Source organism: Artibeus jamaicensis, unplaced genomic scaffold, assembly GCF_021234435.1.
Source record: "Artibeus jamaicensis isolate MK-2021 breed Jamaican fruit bat unplaced genomic scaffold, CSHL_Jam_final contig_944, whole genome shotgun sequence".
Classification (NCBI taxonomy): domain Eukaryota; kingdom Metazoa; phylum Chordata; class Mammalia; order Chiroptera; family Phyllostomidae; genus Artibeus; species Artibeus jamaicensis.
Genome location: NW_026522020.1, coordinates 134191 through 161207, shown reverse-complemented (window position 1 = coordinate 161207; position 27017 = coordinate 134191). Strand labels below are relative to the sequence as shown.

The window sequence follows — 27017 nt, the reverse complement described above, 5'->3', positions numbered from 1 at the left end:
TCAGATCCCACAATTTCTCCATCTCCCTCCTCTCTCCCTTTGACACTGGCCCTTCTTCTCTACCATTTTTCTGTCATATGAAACCCTTTCTCTACACAGTTCTTATTGTGCCTTATCTAATTCCTCTCCACTTATCACCCACAGTAAGTACCTCATTCCCATCTACTTTTTTATCTTCTATCTCAGGATCTGGTTTTATTATTGAAGTAATCTTCATTCCATGGTCAGTTCCCTTCTGTTTCTCTCTACTTCTAGTTTACGTCTCTCAATCTTATCTTGATCTTCTGGCTGTTTTTACAATGGCAACCTTTGTCTTTATATTTTCTTCATCTATGTTTGGCTTCATCTCACAGATTATTACTTTCATTGTCACCATCTGCCTGATCTTTTGACACGGACCACATTACTGACCTCTATTTCTTCAGCTAGTTTCCTATGCGCTTTCTATATTGCAGGTCTGTCAGTCAGTCTTGGACTTTATTACCATATTTCTGCTGAACTTCTGAGACATACCTTGAAAATCATTCCTCTTCCCTCACAGAAGCCTCATCTGATGATATTTGGATTTCATGTTCACTTAGAAAAACTTGACGCTTCCTTAGGTTCCTTTTTTATTTGATGAACTCCAGCCCATTTTTTCTACTCTTCCTTCCTCAATTATTTACTCAGTGTCACCCCCACTCAGGAGTCCTGTCCTTCTTTCTCTCCAGCTCCCTTAAATCAGATGATGTGATCCTACTCTGTGCCCAAGTCTGTCTGTAAATGAGTGTGTGCTCATGTGCAGTAATGATTTTGGGGAGAGGTAGGGAAAAGATGAAAGAACTTTGCCTCTGTGCAGACAGGGAAACAAAGGTAACTAACTGATAAGCAGTATTGCATTTGGCTTTTTCACATGCTCACTCGCTGGCGTCTCATCTGACTTTCTTCCTCTATTCCTATGAAGAGCTTTGAATCCACAGGACACTGAAGGCAAGTAAGAAAATGACACACAACAGATGGAGAGCAGGAAGCACACTACAATGTAGTCACGCTGAATTATCTTGACAGCCCAGATGAACTAAGGAGAAGTACGCCTACTCCAACAACTACCTCACACACAGCACGTAGTTGTCTTTCTATCTAGTCATACCTCATTCTCTTCTTATTTCTCAGTTTTTTGCTCATTGCTCTGACTTACACATTTTTTAGCTCCATCATGTTGATTCTGTGAGCTTCTCTGTCTTTGGTGTCTGTTTCTCTTTCTTTTAAATCAACAACATTGTTAATCTCGGCTCATTTTTTAGTTCTCCGTCTGTTCTTTTTAGCTTATTTTTCTAGATGGTTTATATATCATATGACTGGCTCTATTCCTGCCTCTTTGTTTCTTTATAATTTTCATTTCACCTCTCCAACAATATATATATATTTCAATATCCATGCCAATATTGATTGTTATATACCTACCTATAAATACATATATATGTGTGTGTGTATATATATATAGATATATACTCACAAACACCCGTATTTATTTATTCATTTATTGTGGTTGTTAAATAAGTTTTCTTGTATCAGACACTCATACATTCCCCTGTGAATTGCCCCTCGTATCCCTGTAGATCCCCTGTACTTCCGCTTTGGACTTTGATCATGTGACAGAACTCTTATCTTCCTACCCGTTACATGTAAAACCCACCCTTTTTAAACATCATAAAACTTGTACATCAATTTCCTCACCCCAAAAAGGGGATATCAAGAGTTTGCCTGCCTAAATCTTAAGGATTTTGTGAAGACAGAGTAAGATCTTGTTTGCCAAAGTACTTTAAAATAACATGATATAATCCAATTACAATGTGATAGAAATCTGTCAAAAACTATACTAAAGTTTGAGAGTGATCTGAAGCGTTTATTTCTGTCTATAATTACATAGCAGAACCAGTTCTCTATTATGATTTTACAATTGAAAATGATATTGGTGTCAATCGATACATTACTATTAAATGTCTAAGACCTTAATGTAAGCAGGCATAAGAGAAAATATTAAAAAAAGATGTCATCATCTTGGGAATGATTTCTTCTACAACAGAGGTATACAATTACATACATTTAGTCGATGGGACTCATTTCATTAAACATGAATTTATATAATTTCCTGTCTCCTTCCATTTTCTAGAATGCTGAAAGGAGTTCCCAGGAATAACTGGGCATAATGTCTTCAAGGTGCTCAGAATAAAAATGTATCTGGAAACAGTTTTTAATTCAGATTCCTGACATTCGCAGGCCAAGGCTTGGCATCTTAATCTTCTTTACCTGACCAACTTCTTAGAGCTGAGCTAAAAGTTTCCTGAGGCTCTTCTTCACTACTCAGTTTTGAAGAGTGCTCAGTGCTGATCCCTGCAGAAAGAAAGAAAGGTCCATAGCAGTATCCCTCTGTATCCTAGGAACCAACCCAGCACAGAATCTTCAATAGGAATCGGAAGAGGGGAGCTTGTGCAGGAGGGGTAAGAATATTGTTACTGCTGGCCCACCCTATGGCTCCATCTGACCTGTTGGTCTAGGTGGCTCCAGGAACCACCCCCAAGGACAGGGGACAACTTTGTCATGGAAGGCACTCCCTTTTGCCACCATTTTTTACACCTTTTCCACTTGTCTGCACGTACTTCTTCTGCCTCTACTCTGTTTCTTACCCAGGGGAACCATGGAAGAAATATTTTCAATATGTCAAATCCTCCATCAGCTGGGCCCTCAAAGATCATATGGAGCAAAGCACCCCTCCACCCCAAAACTACTTTATCCTTTGTGTGAATGAAGAATAAACTTGTATTGCTCTTGTGTCATTGAAATTTTATACCAATTAGCCAGCCCACCCAATGCAAAAAGTATAATGTGTATCATCTAAAAATCTCAACAAATTACTTTTTTAAGGGGTATAACCAAAAAATTGACTGAAGCTTTTGTAGCAAAGAAAGCTATTTGTTACATCAAGAGTTTTCATTGTTCTTACGTCTTTTCTTATTGCTCATCTCACAAGTAGACTGGTTTCCAAAATCCAGAAAATCTAGGAGATAAAGGTAAAAACAATCAGTAATCTGTAACAAAAGCAGTTATATCTTATGACTCCTCACAATGTAGAAGAATTTGGAACATAAAGATGTGGTGGTGATTATTTCTGCCTCTTCCCATCTAAAGGAAACAGATCATTATCAAATGAAGACCCACAATCCTTTAGCCCATATGCAGAATCAAGGAAGTTTTGAAAACCGACATTTTTCATAGATTCGCAGATAACAAATTTGGCAGTGAATCTGGACTTAGCTGCCATGAGTCTATGTGAACTTTTTATTTATCACACTTGTGAATTGTCTCAATTTGCTAAAGGAATATTAATATCTTATAGTATATTATGAACTGGATTTTGCCCCAGAAGCTATTAGGGTGTTTTGTAATACATAGGATATATACTGCAGTGTCTTTCTAAAATAATAAAATATTATGTTACCTCTGGCTTCCGAGGCTTTGAATAAAAGGTTTTGGATGTTTGCTAGGAGTCCAAGCTGTATGTTTTGCCTCTTCTACTAACTTAGCATGTGTGATCTATAAAAGATTATTCTATGTTTATTTATGGGAGTTTCCCATCTGTGGAATGAGGGGAACAACAGTCATCTGACCTACCTTCTAGAAAAGTTGTTGTAGATGTAGAATAATATATATTTTTTTGTAAAACCATTTTGGAATATTACTATATAGGCAAATTTCACATTGGGGGTCATCTGTCAAAGGCTATAAATGAAATTTTATGGTAATAACCAGAAGCTTTTCCTTCGGTCAGTAATGAGAGAGTATGACAAAACTCTGGAGGTTTGAAGAGGGTTGTGACAAAGCTGACCCACAGTTGGCTGTCCCACTTTCTCTGCTCTCTACAGAACAGGTGGTGAGCAAATGGACATCACTAAGTGACCCACCGCCCCAGGGGATGACATGTCCCTGAGCACGTGGTAAGGTGCTCTGCCGCCCAACTAGAGGCATCTTAAGAATGAACTACATTGACTTTGTTTGCAGTTTTCAACGTGGCCACATGAAATCAAGGCAGGAATGGGCTCCCAGGCGGGGCGCTGTGCTCGGAGGAAGAGGAGGAGCTCTGATCTCAGACTCCTGTGCATGGAGCCCAGCGATGGCCGTCCTTACCCTCCTCATCAGAATCACTTCTCAGTGCGGGGCTCCACACTCTGGGGGGCGCCTCATCCGCGCTGGACCCCGAAAATCCTTCATGACTTCTCTCTGCAGGAGGAGCAGATGTCCCTTGAAGGTCTCAGTGTGTGACAAAGAAACCACCACCACCACCACCAACAAAAATGTGGGAAGCTCTGAAAACCCAGGGCTAGAATGTCCCTCCCTCAGACCTCCATGATCTGCCTTTTGTATTCATGTGACCTGAAGGTCAGTGTTTTATCACTCACTGTCCCCTGAGCCTGGGGCAGAGATATTTCACCCCTGGTGGGCATCTCTGCTTCCTCTTGGCCCTCTGTTTTCCCAGATTCTCTTTCTCCTTTTTCTTGTCTCTTTATGGATCTGTTGTTATTTTTGCATCTGCATTCACATTTATTTTTAGCTCTGCTCCTCTCCTAGAGCTGTCTTGGAAAACTGATATTAAAGAAGGCAGATTTCCCACTTGGCTGCTTCCCAGAATAACTTTGTGAAACAGAGCCGCGCCCTTCCACCCTCTTGTATTCCTAGGAATGTTTACTTGAGAAAAATCAGTATTCTATTGTGTTTGAGTCTTTGACCTCTTTGTGTTTATGTTACAGCCATTAGCTTAACTTACACAAAAGTTAAAATCCAAACTGGCTAAAATTAAAGCAGATTTGTATTTTACTTTGAAGGACTTTTTAAAAAGTTGGAATGGCTAGTTTTTAGAAAACACTTTTCACTTATAACTATGAAGAGTTCTTAGGTGCTCCTACCACTTTCCCAAAGTCTTTTTCTGCATATAGGTGATTTTCTGAAATCCACGGGCTCTGTAAAGTAGGAGGGAAGAAACATCTATTTGTATACAACAATCTTACAAATTCTATATTAAATCACACAGCAGATAGGGTTTGTAATAATTTCAATCCTGAGATGAGCATTTTTCTCTTTCTTTCAACTGAACCCAGTTCTGGTGCCCAGGGTCATAATACTGGTTCCTGCCCAGCTCTCTCATTTATTCTCCATGTGAATTTGTAAATGACCTTCAAATGTGATTATCTCCCGTGTCCTCATCTATAATGCTGGAATAACCTGGGTACCCTATTTCCCTGTTAAGGTTTTTGTGAAAACAAAATGGACCTTTATTCATAAAAGCCCCATGAACAACCAAAATGCAAGCTCACAGTTTAACTATGGTTTGAGTCTGAGAGTAGTGGGGCTGAAGCTATTTCTTTGTTAATGATTAAATAGCAGCACAAATTATTCCTTGAAGACTTTTGAAGGTGGAGACTAATAACAATATTGTCAGCAAATACAGAATACTGTGCTTACTATGCTCTGTAGAATATAAAGCAAATTGCTGAAAAATAAGTATATTATTTCAACTCTTTAGTATTAACAGATAAGATAGTGCATAGTAAAAAGTATAATTTTACTAGAATATTTTTGCTATGCTTTCAACATATTAATCGATTGGGCTCACCTAGTTAAACAATAGTCATAATGCCATTTCCCAATAGAGGAAGAGAAGTGAAATGCAGAAAATAATGCCCTAGAAGTAACTAAATCAGTCTATATGGGGAATGTCAGAATAAGATTCATCAGGAAACAGCGCTCTGGGTTTAAACTCTAGATATTTTTCATACAGGAATGCAGTTCTAACACTCTTATATGGTGCAGTCTTGGTTGCTGAGCTGGTGGCTTCTTGGGTGTCTCCTTCACTTGATTCTAAGGAGTCAAGGTTATCCATCACTGCACAAAGAAATAGCATTCTTTAGGTGTCTCAGTGTGTGACCACGGAAACAATTCAACAGGAAATTCCCTAACAAAACTTGGCAAAATCTTGAAAGCCCATGTATATCACAGTCTGCACATAGGCCACCTGGTCTGTTCTTCTAAGCCACCTGCCTTGCGGGTTAGCAATGTTCCATTTCCTGTCTCCAGAGCAGAGACAAGTCACTGCTCTGTTTGAAACTTACTTCCCTACACTTCTCCCTCTTCCTCCTCCTACCCCTTCTATTGTCATTTCACACTTCTTTCATCTGCTGTTTCTCATGTGAGACCTTGAAAATCTTATGTTGAAAGTAGAGATCCTCCTCTCCACACTTGGGTGCCCTTTGAACTGTTTGTAAGGCTGGGAAATAATCTTCTCTTGTGTCTGAGACATAGACCTACGTTGAGACCACCTTTTACAGCAGTTTGCCTACACTAAGACAAAAATGAGAGAGTACAGTTTTGAAAAAGTGATGTAAGTTTACATTTTACTTTGAAAGCTCTATTAGAGCAACTAGAATAAACATATTATTTAAAATATTGGCCTTTGCTCTGGCTGGGTGGCTTAGATGGTTGGAGCATCATCCCATGAACCAAAAGCTGTGGGTTTGATTCCTGGTCAGGGCACTTACCTAGACTGTGGGTTTGATTCCCAGTTGTGCATACAGGAGGCAACTGATCGATGTTTCTCACATCAGTGTTTCTGTCTTTCTCTTTATTCCTTCCTCTCTCTGTAGAACCAATAAAAATATCTTTGGGTGAGGATTAAAAATAAAAATAATACAAAATAAAATAATATATTTGACTGGAACATGAAGATCAGGTAATAAATAAACAATTCATTACCTGAATGAATAAAACAACTCATTTTATTTATTCTTAGGTCTTTTCCTAGCATGTTTTTGTAAATAGGCATGTTTCTAGTATCCTCTGAGAGAGTAGGAAGAGAAAAACCAATCACCATTCTGTACACTGGGGAGCTGCAGATCTTACAACTCATGCTGCACATGGGATTGAGGAAACATCATTTTGTTAACTGTTTTGAGCTCCAGTTTTGCAAGGGAAATAATGCAGAATCTGGGACCTTTGTCTTTCCCTTTATCTCCATGAGACTTTGTAAATGACCATGAAAGACATGTGATTGTGTTTTGTTGTCTAGAAACAAGGATAACAATATCCATCCTGCTTATCCCCCTAGGTTGTTATAAAGAAAACAGTAAGATACTTTTTGCAAAAGTCCTTTGAAAAATTACTACATATGTCATGACTTGCTGAAGAACTCTGTTAAATCTTTATTTCTGCTAACACCATAGAGCTGGATGAATTGTCTTCAGACATGTTTCAAAAGTTGTGGCCAGATGACAATATAACCTTCCAATAAAGAGATATTAGGTTTCCAGCCCTGGTTGGTGTAGCTAAGTGGATTGAGCGTGGGCCTGTGAAGCAAAGGGTCACTGGTTCGATTCCCAGTCAGGGCACATGCCTGGGTTGCAGGCCAGGTCCCCAGTAGGGGACGCATGAGAGGCAACCATACATTGATGTTTCTCTTCCACTCTTTCTCCTTCCCTTCCCCTCTCTCTAAAAAATAAATAAATAAAATATTAAAAAAGAGATTAGGTTTCTGTTCTCTATAGAAATTACTGTAGAAATTCAATACTTTACAGGCATAGCAACTAATTAGTTTAAAAAAAACTCATCACTTTGCTAGCATATTCCTACTATACAATCAATATAAGGTATGTATGTTGACTAACAGGACCCATCAATCCTCATTTTTGATGAGATGTCATCCTAAAAAATGTATATATGTTTATTTAATAATTATGTATACACTTATTTCTTATCTTTTTACAGTTCCCCAAAAAGTCAAGGAAAATAAATGTAAAAAATGGAATTTCAGGATAAACTGGATCCATGATGCAGAATGAACTCAGAAGCCTCAGGAAAGAGAATTTCTTAATTCAGGTTCCTGCAGCCCAAGCCTTGAGCTCCCATCTCCTTACCAGGTTCCCTTGCTGCTGCTGAGGTGGAAGCTTCCGGAGGCTCGTCTCCATCACTGAATTCTGTGGAGTCATCACTGCTGATCACTGCACAGAGGACAAAACCCCTCAGGATCTCATGGTGGCCCAACGAGCCCACAGACAGTAAACCTCATAACAAGGAGGACCTAAAAACGAAATTAACTCAGGTCTCCCAGGTCTGTGCCCTAACATGCCTGGCCTGCAGGTTGCTTCAGGTCCTACACAGAAGGTGGTGACATTCAGGCACAGAGGGCAGTGGTGCCCATCCTGCAACTCTTCTTACCCACAGTCACCCTATCTCCTACTTCCATCCTTACTCTACTTCCGATCCCTACCCCCATTCTACTTCAACTCATGTCTTCATCTACCTCTTACCTCCACCTTCAACTACCTCTTACCTCCACCCTCAGTCTACCTGTTATCTCCACGTTCATTCTACCTCTTTTTGCATCCTCTGTTTACTTTTTCACTTTCCTCTCGGCTCAGCTCATTTTCCCTAATTAAGCCTGTCTTTGTGATGATGGTATCACTTTATATGTCTCTTTCTCTTCATGAGTTTCTTTCTCTATCTCCTCTCAGAAATATTTTGGCTCTAATTTTTGTTCTTAAAATCTTATTTTCTCTTTTATTCATCTTCTACCACTACACTTTACTCTCTTGCTTTAGAAATAGTCTCTCAGATATCAATAATTATTCATGCAATTTCTGTCTTTTGGTATTTTTCCAGTTTCTGGGAACTCTCTTCTGCTAAATTCACAGCTAAGGTGCTGGTTCCCCCTTCTCCTGCCCCCATGCTGCAAGGTCCCCTGGATCTCTTTCGTGGACCCTGATGACATGTCCTAGACCCTTGCCCAGTATCTGGGATTCACATCACACATTCTTTCAGTCAGTCTTACCTATTACGTCAAGTGCGGAGTTACACTTAGTCCTCGTTTGGGTTTGCTTTTCAAGTCCTGAATTAAAAAATGGCTTTTCCTTCTTTATATCCACCAGATATACAGAACAGGAATTTAGTTGGATTCTATGGTTGGGTAACTCTGCTCCTGGACCAAATTGCAAGAAATGAAGAATTTAATTTGTCTCCCACAAGGGAGTGAGGACCCTCATTAGAATTAAATCCTTTTCCCTATAATCCCACTGCAGGGAGAGCTCCCCCACCCTCTACTTCCTGCTGCTCAGATCTGTCCTTCCTTTGTGTCTCTCTGAACTGTTTTTTAGTTTTTACTTTCTTTTTCATATACTTTTGTTCTTCTTAGATGATATTTTGGGGGGATTTTTAAGAAATAAAAATTATATTTGCAGTAAAACATACATGGATAAAATGGGTAACCATAAATTTTGAATTATTATAGAGAAAGCATAGCTGAGCAACCACCACTTAAGAAATAGAAGATTACTATCACCCAGAAGCCTCTTAGTGATGAGAGGTTCCCTGCCAATCTAGCCACTAACGGTTCCCACCAATCTAGCTAATGTTAATCATCACTTTGACTTTTAACATCATAGATGATTAAGGTTGCCAGTTCTGAACTTTATATAAATCAGTATCAATCTAATCATGCCTTCTTTCTGTGTGTCATTTGGCTGTGGGCATTTGGCTTATTTTCTCAACATTATGTGTTGTCTGTATTTATTTTGCAGTTACAGTTGTCTGTATTTATTTTGCATTTTTATTTTCATGCCTATATGGTATTCCATTATAGAAATTATCCATTAAAAAATAAAACCATGTGTCTCTGGATCCTCTGTATGTCCTCCTTGGTGAAGTGTCTGTTTGAGTTCTTTTCCCATTTTTTAATTGGGTTGGTTGTCTTCTTAGAGTGGAGTCGTGTAAGTTCTTTGTGTATTTTGGAGATTAAACCTTTGTCTGAGGTATCGTTGGCAAATATGTTTTCCCATACAGTTGGTTGTCTTGCTAATTTAATACTGTTTTCTTTAGCCACACAGAAGCTTTTTATTTTGATGAGATCCCATTTGTTTATTCTTTCCTTTATCTTCCTTGCTCTAGGGGACATATCAGTAAATATGCTGCTGCGTGAAATATCTGAGATTTTCCTGCCTATGTTCTCCTCTAGGACTTCAATGGTTTCATGGCTTATATTTAAGTCTTTTATCCACCTTGATTTTATTTTGGTGTATGGTGTAAGTCGGTGCACAAGTTTCATTTTTTTGCACGTAGCTGTCCAGTTCTCCCAACACCATTTGTTAAAGAGGCTATCTTTACTCCATTTTATGTTACTGCTCCCTTTGTCGAATATTAATGGACTGTAGAGGGTTGGGTTTATTTCTGGGCTCTCTGTTCTGTTCCATTGGTCTATGTGCCTGTTTTTATGCCAGTACCAGGCTGTTTTGATTACAGTGGAACATGAAAAGATGCTCAATATCGCTAGCCATCAGAGAGATGCAAATTAAAACCACAATGAGATACCACTTTACACTGGTCAGGATTGCCATCATAAACAAAGCAACAAACAACAAATGTTGGAGAGGTTGTGGGGAAAAGGGGACCCTAGTTCACTGTTGGTGGGATTGCAGGCTGGTGCAACCATTATGGAAAACACTATGGAATTTTTTCAGAAAACTAAAAATGGACCTGCCTTTTGACCCAGCAATTCCACACTAGGATTAAATCCTAAGAATCCTAAAACATCAATTTCAAAGAACCTATGCACCACAATGTTCATAGCAGCACAATTTACAATAGCCAAGAGTTGGAAGCAACCTAGGTGCCTGTCAGTAAATGAATGGATCAAAAAATTGTGGTACATATACACAATGGAATTCTATGCAGCAGAGAGAAAGAAGGAGCTACTACCTTTTGCAACAACATGGATGGAACTGGAAAGCATTATGCTGAGTGAAATAAGCCAGGGGTTGAAAGACAAATACCATATGACCTCACCTTTAACAGGAAGCTAAACAACAAAACAAACAATCAAGCAGAATAAAAACAAAGACACTGAAGTAGAGAATGAGGGGACAGTGACCAGAGGGTAGAGGGCAGGGAATTTAAGGGGAAAAAAGGGGAGGGACTTGGAGGAACAAGTATGAAGGACACAAGGACAAGAACTAAGGGGGGTGGAAATGGGAGGGAGGTGGGGAGCACAGGGTGGGTTGGGCTGGGATGGGAGAAATAGACAGAAAACTGTACTTGAAAAATAAGTAAATAAAAATATAATAAAATAAAATAAAACCAGCCCTGACCAGTTGGTTAGGTGTCATCCCGCAAAGCGAAATGTTGCTGTTTCAATTCCAGGTGAGGGCAGATGCCTGGGTTGAAGGTTTGGTCCCTGGTCGGGGCACGTATGAGAGGCAACCTATTAATGTTTCTCTCTCACATCAATGTTTCTCTCCTTTTCTTTCTCCTTCCCTTTACCTCTCTCTAAAAATAAATAAATAAAATCTTTAAAAAATAAATAAAATCTTAAAATAAAACACTGAAAGATTACACCAAACTGTTTTCCAAAGTATCTGCAAAGGCAGAAGTCAGTTGTGCAAGTTTGCTTGGGGGGAAGGTGCATGAAAGGTGGGAAGACGCAGCTGTGTTGGGTGTCCTTTGATCCCCACAGTGCAGGGCAGGCCTGCTGCTGAGGCCACAAGACCGTATTGGGTTTAAACAGCAGAGCCACCTGACCTGGCTCTGCTCGGTTTGAATTTTTGAAAGGCCCATTGAGCTGAAGTGCAGAGAAAGGACTGAGGGGAGCAAGAGAGGAGCAAGGAGCTCAGCAGCAGACTGTTCCTCTACTGAAGTGAGAAGTGCTGGGGATGGAGAAATGGACAGGTCGGAGATATTCTGAAGTTGAAATTGACAGAAGTGGCAAATAAAATCATGTTTTTGTTTTAATCCACTAAGTTTGGGGGCTCTTCCTTACTCAGCAGTGGATAGCTGATACAGCCTTCACATAGAGGTGCCCATTAGATCTTCCTGCAAAGATTTTCGGGCACTTGGTTGAATGAGCCTAGGTGACAGGTCTGGGCTGGAGATGTGCAGTTAGAAATCAATAGACCATATACGGTGACTGAAGCCATGGAGGAGATGAGATGTCTGGAAAGGGGCCTATTTTTATCTTAGAGGGTTCTGGGAACATTTTGGTCACTGTGGACACCTCACCTTCTCGATGGAGTTAGGAACAGAACCTTGTGCCTTCTTTCTTGTGACTATTTCCTCAAATCAGGCAATGCTTTGTCCTCTTTCTGTACACCTGGTCCACTCTACCAGTTGTTCATTCATTGTCCTTTACTCATCCTCAACGTAGGTCTCCCTGTGTTTTCCCAATTTTTTCTATTTACTGGTATTCATTTCCTTCTGTATCTTTCTCTCTTCATACTCATTTCCCACACACTCTTTACTGGTTTCCCCCAGGAGGGTCTAGGGTGATTCGAAGGTGGTGCCCAGGACACAAGAAGGTGTCAAGAGTGAGATCCATCTTATCTGTGTCCTAGGGTCACCCTACCTACCCTAGACAGGACCCTGCCATCCCCTACCTGATATTTTAGTTTATCCTAACTTATGTTTCCTGCTTTTTAAATTCTATCCCTGCTCCTTAATTAATAATGTGACCTGTGTATACCTCTTCTGTATCAACTTTGTCTTTCTATGCATTTTCCCGATCTCAAGGATTCAAATTATCACCCAAATTCTTCCCCTGTGCTTTTTTTTCCCTGCGTCAAGTCCTTCCATTTGCCACTTCATTTCTAAAAGTCCCCTACCTGGGCTTCCTTACTTGGAAATCTAACCAGCAGCATCACCCATGACTTCCATGTTTCTGTTATAACTTCTAAAAATGAAATGCAACTTATTTCTTTTCACCAACTCCACAACATGGCACTGTTTGGATTCCATCAATTTATGTGAACTCTATCTCACTCTTGTACTTTGTTGTTTGGCATCTCCCAGTCCACCTTCTCCATAGTCTTTCTTTTTGCATTCTCCTGTAGGGACACCCCTCCACTGAAAAAAATGAGCTCCCTTTCTCCCTGACTCTCCCTCCTGTTAAAAACAGCCAGAGGCTGTACACGCACTGTGTCTCCTGGGTGGTGTTCAGCTGGGTGGGAAAGGTGGTTAGTATGGGAGAACAAAGGAAAGCTTTTGCCCTTGTAGAAAAACAAAGATATACTTAGATCATTAGTAAGGTAGGTAATAATTACCTTCTTCACTATGGGGCAATGGGCTGGGTGTCTTGCCTCTTGCATCACCATTATTCCCTTCCATGGGTACTTGTTCATAGAATTCTGAAATATAAAACACAACAGCTGAGGTCCACAGAGCCTTGCCTTGCTCTGTTACCATTTAGTTGAACCTCACCAGCTTCTCTTTTCTTTTCCTGTTCCTGTTTATAGTCTGACTGCATGTATTGCACCTTCACCCAGTGAATGTGATTGGGTTTCATTGATTCCATGGCCAATCTCTCCCTGACCTTTGTTTTTGTTACTCTTCCCCAGTGAGGCTCTGCTGCTCTTCACCCTTTGTTTTTTAGTTATTTCTGTCTTTCTTTATCTAGATCTCTCTTAGGAGTATAGAAGACTCCATTTCTGCATTCTGAGTCCCTGTGATTTCTCTATGTTAAAAGATGTCTCCTTGAATTGTGCCTCATTCTCTGCCACCAGCAAGTACCCCTTGGCCCCTCCACACTCATCAGACCCAGCCACTCAGTCTTACCTGCTGGCTCAGACTCTTGGGCACATCGTTCATTTGCTTGCTGATTTTCAGGTACATTGTTGTCATTGGTTGTGCCTTTTCTCTTCACATTTATCTGTTCTGTTTCAGAGAGGTGCTCTGAGAGTCCATTTTCAGGTGGGGCTGTACCTAGACCACATTTTGATTCACAGATATTTCATCTGCTCTCTGTATCAATCAGGGTCCAACAGGAAAATACAAAGCTCTCTAAGCTTTTAGAGCAGAGGGAATTTAATCCAGGGGATTAATTATACAGTTGATGGAAGAGGTGAGATGTCCAAATGGAGGAATACAGCAACCCAAAGAATGGTGAACAGGAAGCTATGTCAGGGACCATGTGCCAAGGTTACTGGGTAGGTAGAAGCTGGACCATGGCTGCCCACTTGGTGGGAGGTAGAGTCATGGGAGATGCAGCTACTGCCAGAACTGAGGCCCATGAAAGTGACAGCAAAATACCTGGCTTCTCAATTGCTTCCACTCTGCAGTCTCTTGCTAGGGTCTCCCAGGTTAGGTACCCAGCAGGAAGCAGTAGCAAGCGAGCTGGCAAGCAAGTCTGCAGGGGCCTGTGGCCAGAGATAGAGGGCAGAGCAGAGCAGGGAATAATAAAGAATGAATCTCTGAATAACCACCCAGGACCTGTGCACCCCCTTCCCCACAGTGAACCTCCTCTGTGCATTATTAATTCCGTCCATCCATCCTATTCTGTTCCTACCAACCTCAATAAGTTATGAGTGGACGAAAAATTTTTTTCAGTGCAGTTTGGACCTTTTATTTAGTGCTATTTTCTAAGCAAAATGGTTTATGTAAAATATGATTTAAATATTAATTCCCACAATTTTAACATAGAACTTGTGCCATGGTACATGTTTTATGCTACATCCACAGTTCCTTTGAGCCTTTTCTTGGTGGGGATGCAGGGGGTGAGACACAGCCTTTTCCTTTCCTGTTCATGTTGCAGTCAACCATTTCTGCTGGGTCAGACTCTTGGATACCATTATTGGTGGTTTGTTTGCATCATATGGAATGTAGGTTGAAACTTCTCTATATTCATCGTTCACCCTCACTGAGATGCTCTGGGATCTCATTCCCAGGCAAGCTTGCCCTGGGATAGCGTAGAGTGTTATAATGTCATTACCTCCTCCACCTATACCCTACACACAGACACATGCACACTGAATCCCTTCTCTGCTCGTTACCTGTCACAATCCCTTCCTCTTACCCCTTCCTGTTCCCACTATCTGCACTGGTAGGTACATGGCTAATAGGGATTTATACATTTTAAAATTCAGCTGTTTGAGTAAATGTGACTTCCTAAAAGTATAACTATGCTTTCAAAAATCACTCTGGAATTTTTTTCTTTTGTAAAAATGTACTACTTTTGAACGTCCTTTCTTAAATAACACATTCCATGGAAGCTACAGATTATGCCTTCCATGGTGCAGAAAGTTCCCTGAGTCTTCTCCACGTCACTCATTTCCATAGGAGGGGCAAGGAATAAAGACATGAATTTATTATAGCCTAGAGTGCTTTCAGGTGAGGAACCTGTGGTCCTCAATTTCATTTCCTTGGCCTGAGGTTGGTTTGGCTTTAATCACTGCTCCACAGCCTGGGGGATAATCAAATCCACCATGGACATCTGTGACAAAAGACAATCCCACAGTTTACTGAAGTGGCTAATAGCTTAGACTCTGGACCAGACAAATAATGATGAATATTAAACATAGCAATATTAACAAGTGCAAGGAATGCTGGTGAAGACCCAAGCATGGCTGTGAATGCTTACACAACATAACTTGTCAAAAATCCATCCCTCACCCTGTGAAGTGGGTACTATTTTCATCTCCACTTTATAGATGATGACACTGAGGGACAAAGAGGAGGAGTCACATCTCCGGGCCACAGGGCAGACTTTGAAGCCTGGTGTGGATCAGCAGACCTCCCGCTCTCACACTGCCCTATGGCAGGTTCAATCCCTGTTGTCAGTGCCTGAACTTGCAGAAGTAGCCCAAGTCTCTAAACTGATTCTTTGTTCTCTGAAAAACTCAGATGACATACCACCATTTTAACTGTTTGAGAAGATTACATAAAATATTGTCTGTATTACTGTAAGGGATATTGTGACTGATCAGAAAATTAACTTTCTATGATGAATGTCTTAAATTTTATTAACTTCTTAATATTATTAAGAGTATTATAGATTAAGGGATGGTCAAGAGTTGTAAATGGTGGTTATTGTTTGCTAAAGTACCAAGGTGCTTTCCTAGAGTCTGGTCAGGAGTTTGGTGGGCAGCTCCTGGCCTGCTGCCCTGGAGATGATGGGAGGGGGTTTGCATGGGATTTACATGGTGTCCATGGTCCTGTGTGAGGGACCCAGCAGGTGAGAGACCCTGGCCCAGGAGGAACACTTATCATTCTTACCCCACCCCTCTCTCTGCAGTGCTGGCCACCACTGGGTGTGACATCAAAGCAAGGCTGTAGCCAGAGTCAAGCGAGACAGAGGAGAAGACTGTGAAGCCAGGTGCACAGGCAGTAGGTCCAGGCCCTGGTTGTCGGGAGCTGGCAGCATGTGCATTTGAGGGGTGTGGAAGGACCGGCTCTCCCAGCAACCAGGAAAATGAATCTAAATCTTTGGGGAAACTGCAGATGCAAAGAATGACCCTTCTGGGCAATCAGTGCTAAAGAGAAGCATCCCTCGTCCCACCACTGCTTATGCCAGCATGGGACAAAAACAGTAAATGATCACAAAACAGTTAGTAGGAACACACCATTGTGATTCGAGGGACGTGGGCTGTTCCAGGACAGGCTTGGGTATGAGTGCTCACCAGGTCCTAGGGAGAAGAAATTAGAAGTTCATTTCAGAAACTGAAGTTTATTTCAGAAATGCCATTCTCCCCTAATTCCTGGTTAATCCTTATAAAGTAAGACTTGATAATCCCCTCCCTTCAGGTGTCAATACAGAGACTACATGGACCTGGAGGATCCCACCTGACTCTTGCTATCAGACCCAAGTCCCTGTTTGGGCCAACAGGTCCCTGGCCAGTTCTTCTCACTGAGTGTCCTCCATGAGCACCTCAAGTAACTGGCAGTGGTGTTTCTTGGTACCCATGGTCATAGTGAACCTGTTTTTGTCCCCAGAGCTGCCCCTGACTACCAGTGTAGGGCCTTAGTGTAGGACTTCCTACCAATTCCTGGTGCCTCACCCGATCTCCCTTCACACCACACCCCACCTCTGCATGTCTGTTTCTCTGCCTCGTTGGCCTTTTCATGAGGTTCTCTCTCTGATTCTCCTGCACTTCTCCCAGATTCTCGTATTATTCTTTCTGTATGTTTCTCTCTTCATATATTTCTGTTTTTGTTTCATGCTTCTGTCTTTTCCATTAACTTATCTGGGTATGTACAGGATTAAGAATACAGGCTCTGGGTTCAAAATATCTGGGTCCATCCTGCTCATTTCACCCCAGACCAACTACACACATGGTCTCTCTACACTTCAGTTTCCTAATGAGCATGAAAGTAAGACTAATCTTTAATGGCAGGTGCAAGCACTAAGCCCACAACTGCCAGAGTAAATGTTCAATCAAGTGAGCTGTTAATTATATGGTTGTTTTATCATGTCCTGTAATCTTTTCTCCTGTCTTTCATTTCCCCTTCTTCTTTACTGTCTCAAAGCACCCACATCTCACCACTTCCCCTCTTCTCTCCCCACATGACTGCCCATCTCCTTGAGTACTTCTGCTCTTGAACAGCACCCCCAATTTCAATCAGTCCTGTTTTCTGTCATCATCATGGATCTCTTGTGTGATGTTGACCCTGTACCCACAGTTCTTAGCCCTTCACAGTTTCAATCTGCTACAGGATCTTTATAAATCACAATTGCCTCCAGGTCAACCTTCTTGTTAAGCCTGGTTTCCTGACACATTGGGTTCCTGTTCCTTTGTCCCGATTATTGGGCCTATGGTCTCTTGCTCCTCTGGGATCAGCACGTGGTTTGCCACTCATACAAACCCCCCCTCCCTGCCTTCTCCAAGCTCCTCAGCAGTTCTTCCCTGATTCCTCAAATCCACTCAGGACTCAGAGCCCACCTCCCTTTCTCCTTTCCTCTTAGCAGATGAGAATCAGTGTTTATCTGGTTGCAATCACCTTGTCCAAGGCTCAAGTGGTTGTTATGGTTCTCCAAAGTCTCTTCTTCATCACTCTCTTGTTGACAAAGTTTCTCGTGGATTGCTGAGAAAATGGGAAGAGAAGACCATCAGTGAATTCCATCAGTGAACAGGGACATCACCTCAAATTTACATGGTTAGAAATTTCCAGACCTTTGACCTCTCATAGCTGAGCGGGTTCCCATCCTCATGGTCAAGTTCCCCATCATTGTTGGACAGCAAAAAGAACCCCCAACAAGCAACACTTTATATTTCTCACACAGAAAGGAGCCTCTCAAACATCAGAATAAAGGAACTGTGAAAACATCATGAGCCTGTTAACTCATGTGGAAAAAATTCATATGGCTTGAAAAGCATATGTCAAAATCAGTACTGGAAGTGAATGTGTTTTCTGAACTGCTCAACCTGTAATGCAGAAATAGAAGGAGACCTCAGTAGATGAACTAGGATCCTAGAGAGATCCACATGTATAAGAGAAAAAGCCCAACAGCTCTAAAGATGGGCCTGAAGAAGAGAAGGATTGGACTTAATTGGGTCAGGGAGGATGAGTGTCTCCCAAAGAGACAGACAAGAAGACATTGGTGGAAGTAGACAGACCTGGCACAAGGGGCACAGGTTCCAGAAACAAAGGCAGGACACTGAAGCTGCAAGCAGGGGGCGGATATTTCAGCCTTGGAGGATGTCCCTAGATGCCTTGACCAGGGGCATGGAAGGCTGCCAGTGAGGAGAGAAGGGAGCCACAACCCAGGGACTCTGCATGTAGGTGACCCAGCAAATGTAAAGAGGAAGAAAATAAACCAGGAAGTCTGGGTGTGGGTGTCCATGGAGAGTCCAGGAAGGATGAGACACTGGAAGGAGGTACAGACTACCCAGGCCATTGATGGGAGCTCCTCCTGGGACCATGCCTATTGGTTGGTTGATGAACAAGACTGTGGGAAGCATGGATGCTTTGTCATCCTAGGAATAAAACCATTTCTCCTTCTTTAAGAGCAAATTTGACTTTGAGTTAATTTTCTGGCTCATTGGGTTTCTGGAAACCTGATGAAAATGGCCTCTCCTCTGTGTCACTAGGCCAATGCTGGGTTTAGGGTTATTAAGAATGACCAGTGACTGTAGGTAGATAAATTGCATGTGTACTAGGAGGGACTAGATATAAACTACAAACCATTTTTGCTCTTCCTCCAATGTGGAGACTCTTGGAACTAACTCAGCTGTCCCTTGTGGTGTCTCTGTAAGTTATGATTACAGAGTTGTTACATGAGACATTGAGTCCCCTGGGTATGTTGTGGCTAAATCAGGGTGAGTCTTATACCTAAACCGTCACTCAAGATAGGTAGCATTCAAGTTGGTGGACTGCTGTGTGGGCCACTGCAAGTGGTCCCAGAGAAAAGCAACAACTGATGCTGCCTTATTGGGATGTTGTATTTCTTGTGATTTGTCCTTCTTAGTATACCTGATGCCGTTGTGGCTGTGGTTGTCCTGTATGACTCTAAACGCCTAGTTAAGAGGACCTCAGGGTAGGTGTTACACTGTAGCTATTATACCGTAGGCCTTGAGAAGGATCATGATATGTCTGTTTTCTTAACTGGAATGTCCCCACTGCCCACCACTGTGTGTGACCCATGGTTGGAACTAAATATATACTTGTCAAAAAAAATTATCCCTGTGTATCAAGAGGTAGGTAATAAACCTAAATACCATTTTCAAAGCTTTTATAAACATTGTTTAATTCAGGGTATTCCTGTTTGTTGATGTCGCTGAACAATGCTTCCAGAAGTGGCAGGTCAAATTTCTCCTCCAGTTGACTGAGAACATTGTACACAACTCTCTGTACAGGGACCAGGTTTCTACAAGATTCTTGACAATCCTGAAAAAATAAAAATGGAGAAACTATAAACACAGTGTTCTAAGTTACGGAAGAGCCATCGAAAATGATTTTATTGTTAATTTTTTTACAATTTCCTTACATAGATATTTTCTCATGTAAAGTTTTAGAATCTCTGTTTATTTGTATGGTTACAAAGTGACTGTTATATAATAAACCTTACTTACTTCATACATTTTGTTGGTGATAATTTCACGGTCACGAAGAACCTCAAGGAAAGGAAATTCTTTTTTTATTGCACTTGCAATATCGATCTTATGTCTTCTGAAGTGCTTGAAAACAATGTCATAGATAAGGTTTTCCTCTCTACTCTGGTCTTCTGTGGACATCCTAGGGAGGAAGGATACCACGTGGAAAAGGTCATCAAGATTTTGAGATGCTTGTGAAGGCTGCAAGATTTCATACACTAAGGATAGGCTGTGAAGAACCAATGTAGGTAAAGTTATTCATCTTGAGAAGAGAAAAAAATAAATGGAACTAAAACAATAAATAAAGATTTAAAAGAAGAAAGAATTGAAAGGTAGAAATTGAGAAAGACTTAAACACAAAACTGAGAGAAGTCTGGTTCAGTCTGCCCCAATCAAGGCCATTCATTGTAAAGCTATCTTCACATATCTGAAATTTTTTAATTAAAAAATTTTTAATCTGTACAAAATTATGATGGAGTATACAGATCATCCACAGAGAAATAAAACATAGTGGAATAACAATAGCATCTAACCTTGAACGTGCATCTTAATTAACAACAAATAAAAGATAAATCTCAAATTTAAAAACAAGGTGTCCCTTCTCTGACCAATAGCACTTCAGAGACATAACATCCTACATTATAAAGTCAGTTAATGAATGAAAAGATGTGGTTGGAAAAAGATATGATATAATATAAATGGAATATTTCACAAGAATAGCAATAATTTCTTCTGGGACTTTTGCTTTGTGTTGATATAAATCTATTTGTGCTTTGTTATATATGGTGAATCTTTTCATGCACCTGAACTTCAGAAATTACTGTTGTTTCTGGTGAAACTAATTGTAAACATGAGTCCAATTCTGGTTCTTAGTTGATAATTTTATTACTATAATAATAATGTTTTAATCCACATCTTATATTCCTAAATGTTATGAAAGACACATACAATTATTTTTTGCTGAAAACTGACTTGTGTGAAAAATGAAGGACAGAACAATGCACCCTCCACTCCACAACCCACACGCTGACCACCAGGAGCCCTGCATCCCTGGAGACAAAACATTGCTGTCTTTCCGTCACCACGTTACTGTTGCCTGTTACTGGATTTCATACGGGGAATAATACATCACGTATGCTTATGTGTCTGACTTCTTCTGCTCATCATCTATGTTTTTGACTATTAGAAGTTTGCTCCTTTTTACTGTAGAGAGTATTCCATGGTGTGTTTCTACCACAATCTGTTTATTCACTGTCCTTTTGGTGAACAGCTGGCTTGATTTCAGTCTGGGACTAGTGTAAATAAAGCTGCTGTTCTTTTTGTGGCAAGATGTTTTCATTTCTCTCAGGGAGACAGCTAAGATTAGACTTGCTGGGTCATTGTGTAAGAGTGTGTTTAAGCATTACAGAATCTGCCAAGTTGTTTTTCAAAGTCCATTCATGTAGCCTTTCTAATTTCAGCCATTCTAATGTTTGATGTGGTATTTCAAATAGCTTTGATTTGTATTTTTTTATGAAACATGAAGTGATTTAAAAATATGTTTTGTTTATTTACTTTTTTAGTGAGAAGGGAAGGGAAGGAGGAAGAGAGAGAGAGAAATATCAATGTATGGTTGCCCCTAACATGCCCCCAACTGGGGACCTGACCCTGCAACCCAGGCTTGTACCCTGACTGGGAATCAAACTGGAGACCCTTTGGTTTGCAGACCTGAGCTCAATCCACTGAGCTACACCAGCCAGAGCTGATTTGTATTTCTTTAATGACCGATGATATTGATCACATTTTCACATGTTTATTGGTTATTCATATATTTTATTTTGTGAAGTATCTGTTCAAGCCTTTGGACTATTTAGATCACTGTGTTGTCTTTTAATACTTATTGTTGTGTAAGAGTTTGTTATATATTGTGGACAGAAGTGTTTAGTTTGATTTATGTATTGGAAACATTTTCTCTCAGTTTGCCTTTGATTTCCTTAACTTTCCTTATTTTTTATTGTTTTATTTTATTTTAAAATTAAATTTACTGGGGTGACATGGGTTAATAAAATTATATAGGTTTTAGATGTACTGGGTTGCATGTTAAAGTCTATAACGTTGTCCATGTCTGAGTTTTATTTTTATTTTTTGCTTAATCCCTTCACCTTTTTTCACCCAGCCCCACAGCCCCCTCCCCTCTGATAGCTGTCAGTCTGTTCTCTATCTATGCATGAGTCTGTTTCTATTTTTTTGGTTAGTTTATGTTGTTCATTAGATTTACACAATGGAATACTACTTGGCTGTAAAAAAGAAGGATACCTTACCCTCTGTGGCAGCATAAATGGACCTAACCTCTGGAAAGCAGTATCCTAAGTGAAACAAGCCAGTAGAGAAAGGGAAGTATCATATGATTTCACTCATACGTGAAATCTAATGAAAAAAATAAATTAGTTATATCTTTTGATGAAGAAAACATTTTAATTTTGATGAAGCCAAATCTATTTCTTTATGATTAATAACTTTAGTGTACTAAGAAATCTTTGCCTACCCAAATTTAATGAAAATATTAAAAAAGCCATTTACATATAGGCATGGGTATTTTTCTGGATTTTCTGTTCTGTGCCATTGATCTACCATATTTTTAGGACTATAAGACGCACTGGACCATAAGATGCACCTAGGCTTTAGAGGAGGAAAATAGGAAAAAAAAATTGAAGCAAAAAGTGTGGTAAAATATTTAATAATCTGTGATCCCGCTCCACTGCTGCTCTCCCTCCCCCCACAGCAAGCCAGGTAAGCTACATTTGGACTATGAGATGCACCCCCTTTTCCTCCCAAATTGGGGAGGGAGTACATCTTATAGTCTGAAAAATACAGTATTTGTCTATCTTTAAGCCAATAGCATATTGGCTTGAATACCACAGGTAACAGGAAGACTGGGAGTCAGTTAAGAAGATTTTTTTGCTTTTCCTAAGCATTTTGGTTTTCCACATATCTTTTATTATGTTTTTATTCAAGAAATATTTATTGAGGGCACTGTTGTTTTATTTTAAATATTATTTTGTATTGATTTCAGGTATGCAGCATACCTGAAATATGGAGCATAGTGGTTACAGAAGCATATAAATTTACACAGTGTTTCCCCCCCTGATATTTCTACCTGGTCCCACACCTTTGCAAATCAGTTTGTCAGTTTTTATAAGAAAAGCCTTTTGGAATTTTATAGCTTTTTATATTGAACCAACAGATCAATTTGGTAAGAACTGACATCTTAACAATATTAAGCTCCAATCTGTTTACATTTTGTAAGTTCTCCATTTATTTAATTTTTCTTAATTTTGCCTGGAAGTGTTTATAGTTTTTAGTATAGAAGTCATGTATATCTTTTCTTAAACTTATACCTTACACTTAAAGTGTTGAGCTGAGCAGTAAAGAAAACTTAAGTTAAATAATTTCTTTAAATATAAAAAATTGGAACAATATGGTTTCAAATTTAACAGTAAGAATATGGAAATATAGATTGAAAAATGATTGTAAAAAATTGAAAGTAATCACTGGCTGAATGAAATCAGACTTCATAAAACCTTTGAAAGACTAAAAAATAAAAAGAAACAGTTTTCATTTTTAAAGAGAAAAAACAAGGAAAACAATAGGACTCTAAAAGTTAAAACAGGTTAAAGCACTATGAAAAATATATAATTTAAAACACTAAATAAAAATTAAAAAATGATAATATTAGAAGGCATAGGATCAAAGATTGGATCCAAGAAGAGACGTAAGAAAGACAAACTGACACAAAATTTGTTAAAATCAAAGAGAGGTCAGTGATTGTGGGGGGCAGGGGTGGGTGGAGGTAGAGGAGGGTATAGAGCAGATAAATGATCATGAAAAAATATAAATAAATAAAACCATAAAGAGATAGACAAGTAAAGTTACTCAAATGTGAATAAGACAAATAATAGGGATATTCATTTCCATATCTAAGCAAATTGAAGAAACAAATAATGGGACAAATGTTTTATGGATAGCAAAAAACAATTCACTTCTAATTTTTGACTCTTCACATATACAAAAAAATGATAAAAATATACAGACTATGGAGAAATTAGGAAGAATGATTTTATTATTTAATTTTAAGATCTAGAAAATGAACACACCATTTTTCAATGTCCTTGCAATGTATATCAATATGGATTATAATCTTTGCCACAAAAATGTCTTAGTGAGTTATAAGCAGCAGAAGCTAACTGGGTTGCATGTTAAAGAAAATAAAACCACCCACAGATTTTGTAAAACAAAACAAAAACTATGGTGCTGGGTCAAAGAAAAAATTAAACCTGTTGTTAGAGGTGATTTCAAAAAAAAGGAAAAAGAATGAAATGAGAAAGTAATAATGGTTCAACATTAGGGAATCTCTTTATGTAACTCATCACATCAACAAACAAAAAGAAAACAGTTGTAAATAAATCACTAAATGGCAGTAAAATAGAATTTAATAAGACCCAAGCCCTTTTTCATAAAAATTATATAAAATAGGTACTAGTACAACATAAATTCTCCCCAAATAACAAATATTACAGTTAACATTGAAATAATAAAAAGTCATCTAAATAGAAAAAAAGACAAAGATGCCTATCATTATCATAATTGTTATATATATATATACATATGTATATGTCTATATATGTACTTAAAAGTTTTAGCTAATGCAATAGAATAAAAAAATGAAGTAATTGATCTAAATAATAAAATAAGATACAACATTATATGTCTTATGATTATATACATAGAAACCCAAAGGATATAACTATAGTCAATAAAAACTAGAAAAGAAATTTACCAACATGCATGAATAAAAAAATAAGTACATGAACTTACAGATTTTATTTGGAACAACATAAACTGAGAAGAAACAAAATAATTTGTCAGACAGAATAGCAAATACATACTTAGACTTATAAACATCTGAAAGGCATGGACCTATATGGAGAAAACTTTTGAAGGAAATTACATACGGTCTAAATAAATAGAGATGTACCAGGTGCCCCCAATTAGAAAAACAGAAATTTAAAAACAGCAATTCTTCTGTTATTGTTGTATAAATGTGGAGCACTTGCAACTTGTAATGCCACTGTTACTGGATAAAGTAATATAAAAACTTACATGAGAAACAATATGAATCCAGTCAAGAAAAATGTAAAAAGAAAGTAGGTAGAGGGGGATTCAATAGATTTAAATGTTAAAAAGCACCCAATACAGTGTTAAAAGACAATGTAGAAAAATACTTTCAACACATATGACTAAAGATTAGTGTATCTGATAGACAAAGACTCAAACCTACTGATAAAATATGACATATAATCCCAAAGAAAACAGAACTGAACAGTCACTTAAAGAAAATGAAAGTGTCCATTAAACATGTACACATAAAAACTAACACATCAAAGAGAAACCATTTCTCACTGTGATTGGCAAACACAATGTCCTAAGTGACAATTCAGCATAGGAGGAGATTCAGAGAGGCAGACATTCATTGCTGGTGTGAGCCTGAACTGATAAAGCCTTTACAGAAAAGATCTGGCAATATCTGCTAAACTTTAGGATACACTCCATATTGGTGCGGCAGTCACCCCACTTTGGGAACCTAGCCTATGGAAATAAAAACACCAGTGTGCAACTTATACAAACTAGAGCTGCAGAACTTTTACGGGTAACCCATTTCCCCCTCAGAAGAAAAACAAGTTCTTTCAGTACTCAAGTGGCACAAAACAGTCCAGCTCTCCCCACCCCCACCCCAGCTCACTTCCTCCGCTGTTCCTTGACTACCAGGCACCTGTGAGCACTAGAAACTTGATGCTGGCAGTCTCCCCTGCATAGTGTGCTCTCCGCCCAGATATCCATCTAGTGAACTAACTGCCTCATCTCCTTAAGGTCTTTGTTCCTTGTCACCTTCTCAGTGGGACCTGCTTCCACCAGCTTACTTGAAATCAAAACCACAGCCCCTTCACCCTGACCTTATACTCCCAACCACCTGATCTACTCTCTTTTTTCCATGTCCTTTTCACTCCCTACCTAATATACTAAATTAATTACTTATATATTTTATTTAGTGTTTATTGTCTTGTTCATTGTGTATCTTCTCTCAAAAATATATATGCCAAAAGCACAGGGATGTAGGAGACTGTTCTGCGTAGCGTGGGCCCAGCTCCCACTCGGAGATGCACAGGACCCACATCTGTGGCTAGGTTCTCCCGTGGGGTTTCAGGCCTGCAATGTGCCTAGGCCACTTTCAGTCTTGCTTTTTGCTAAAAACTCCCTCACCAGGATTTGTGGCAAACATTTACTGCAAAGTAACTTCCTAAAATCCACACTAAACCTTCCAGGGAGGAGTGTAACTGGTTCAACCACTTTTGCCCTTTTCATTTGCAAATATCCCTCTTTTGTGATGTGATTAGCAGCATTGGCTCCTTTGTTTTCTGTAAAAGGTAATCATCTAAAACAACCTGTGCATAGAAAATGAGGACCATCATGTAATGTGCCCAGAGAAACCCAATAAAAGCCAGTCACAGCAAGGTCCTCGGCTTTTGCTCCCCTTGAGAGAAAAGCCATGCCGTCCCTTTTCCTCCATGGGACTCGGTAGTCTGTGTGAATGTCTTATTTTATCCATAATGACACGGACACTGTGGGCCAGTGTCCACATCACAGGGATTGTGGCCTTGATTTTTTTGAGTACCTGATACACAAAAAGTGATAATAACTATTTGTTGGTTAGATGCCCATAAGTACATATGTTTTTACTGAAGCATTTTTTCTAGCAAAATACAGCAATAATAACATAACACTGACCCCCATACCCGAAAACAGCCTGATGGTTCATTCAGCTAAATGGTTGAATAAATTACAGTAAATCCATACTTCTGGATACATAGTTACTTATTTCTAGCATTTGGATGGAGGGGCATAATTTTATTGATGAATGAAAAGATCAATTTCATATTAATAGATTATGATCCTACTTTTATTCAAATCAAAGTAATAAAAGTCTTATATTTTTGTATAGACTTGGGAACAAATTTTGGGAGAAGAAAGGAATGCTACACCCCAGGGTGTTAGTGAAGAATGTCAGGATTTCACCCAGGTCCCTTCAGATCCTTCTTTTATCATTTTTGGTAA

At 39.4% G+C, this 27017-nt stretch overlaps 1 protein-coding gene across 7 annotated transcripts in view; it reads right to left on the bottom strand.

Annotated features, from left to right (window-relative positions):
• Window positions 1–27017, bottom strand: part of SP100 (SP100 nuclear antigen) — an 83635-nt gene that overhangs the window by 29824 nt on the left and 26794 nt on the right. For 5 of the 7 annotated variants that reach the window (XR_008389682.1, XM_053655279.1, XM_053655280.1 and 2 more), the window contains 13 exons: window positions 19848–20010; window positions 19494–19662; window positions 17776–17859; window positions 16401–16463; window positions 13618–13764; window positions 13107–13190; window positions 8855–9001; window positions 7941–8024; window positions 6570–6668; window positions 4941–4994; window positions 4165–4257; window positions 2984–3037; window positions 2290–2373 (listed from right to left, as the gene is read on the bottom strand). Coding sequence is in view for 6 of the 7 variants with exons in the window: in XM_053655280.1 (XP_053511255.1) it covers window positions 2290–2373; window positions 2984–3037; window positions 4165–4257; window positions 4941–4994; window positions 6570–6668; window positions 7941–8024; window positions 8855–9001; window positions 13107–13190; window positions 13618–13764; window positions 16401–16463; window positions 17776–17859; window positions 19494–19662; window positions 19848–20010 (1325 nt within the window). In the remaining variant the exon portion in view is untranslated. The remainder of the gene's footprint in view (window positions 1–2289; window positions 2374–2983; window positions 3038–4164; window positions 4258–4940; window positions 4995–6569; window positions 6669–7940; window positions 8025–8854; window positions 9002–13106; window positions 13191–13617; window positions 13765–16400; window positions 16464–17775; window positions 17860–19493; window positions 19663–19847; window positions 20011–27017) is intronic. The other 2 variants (XM_053655275.1, XM_053655277.1) reach the window with 2 other exon arrangements.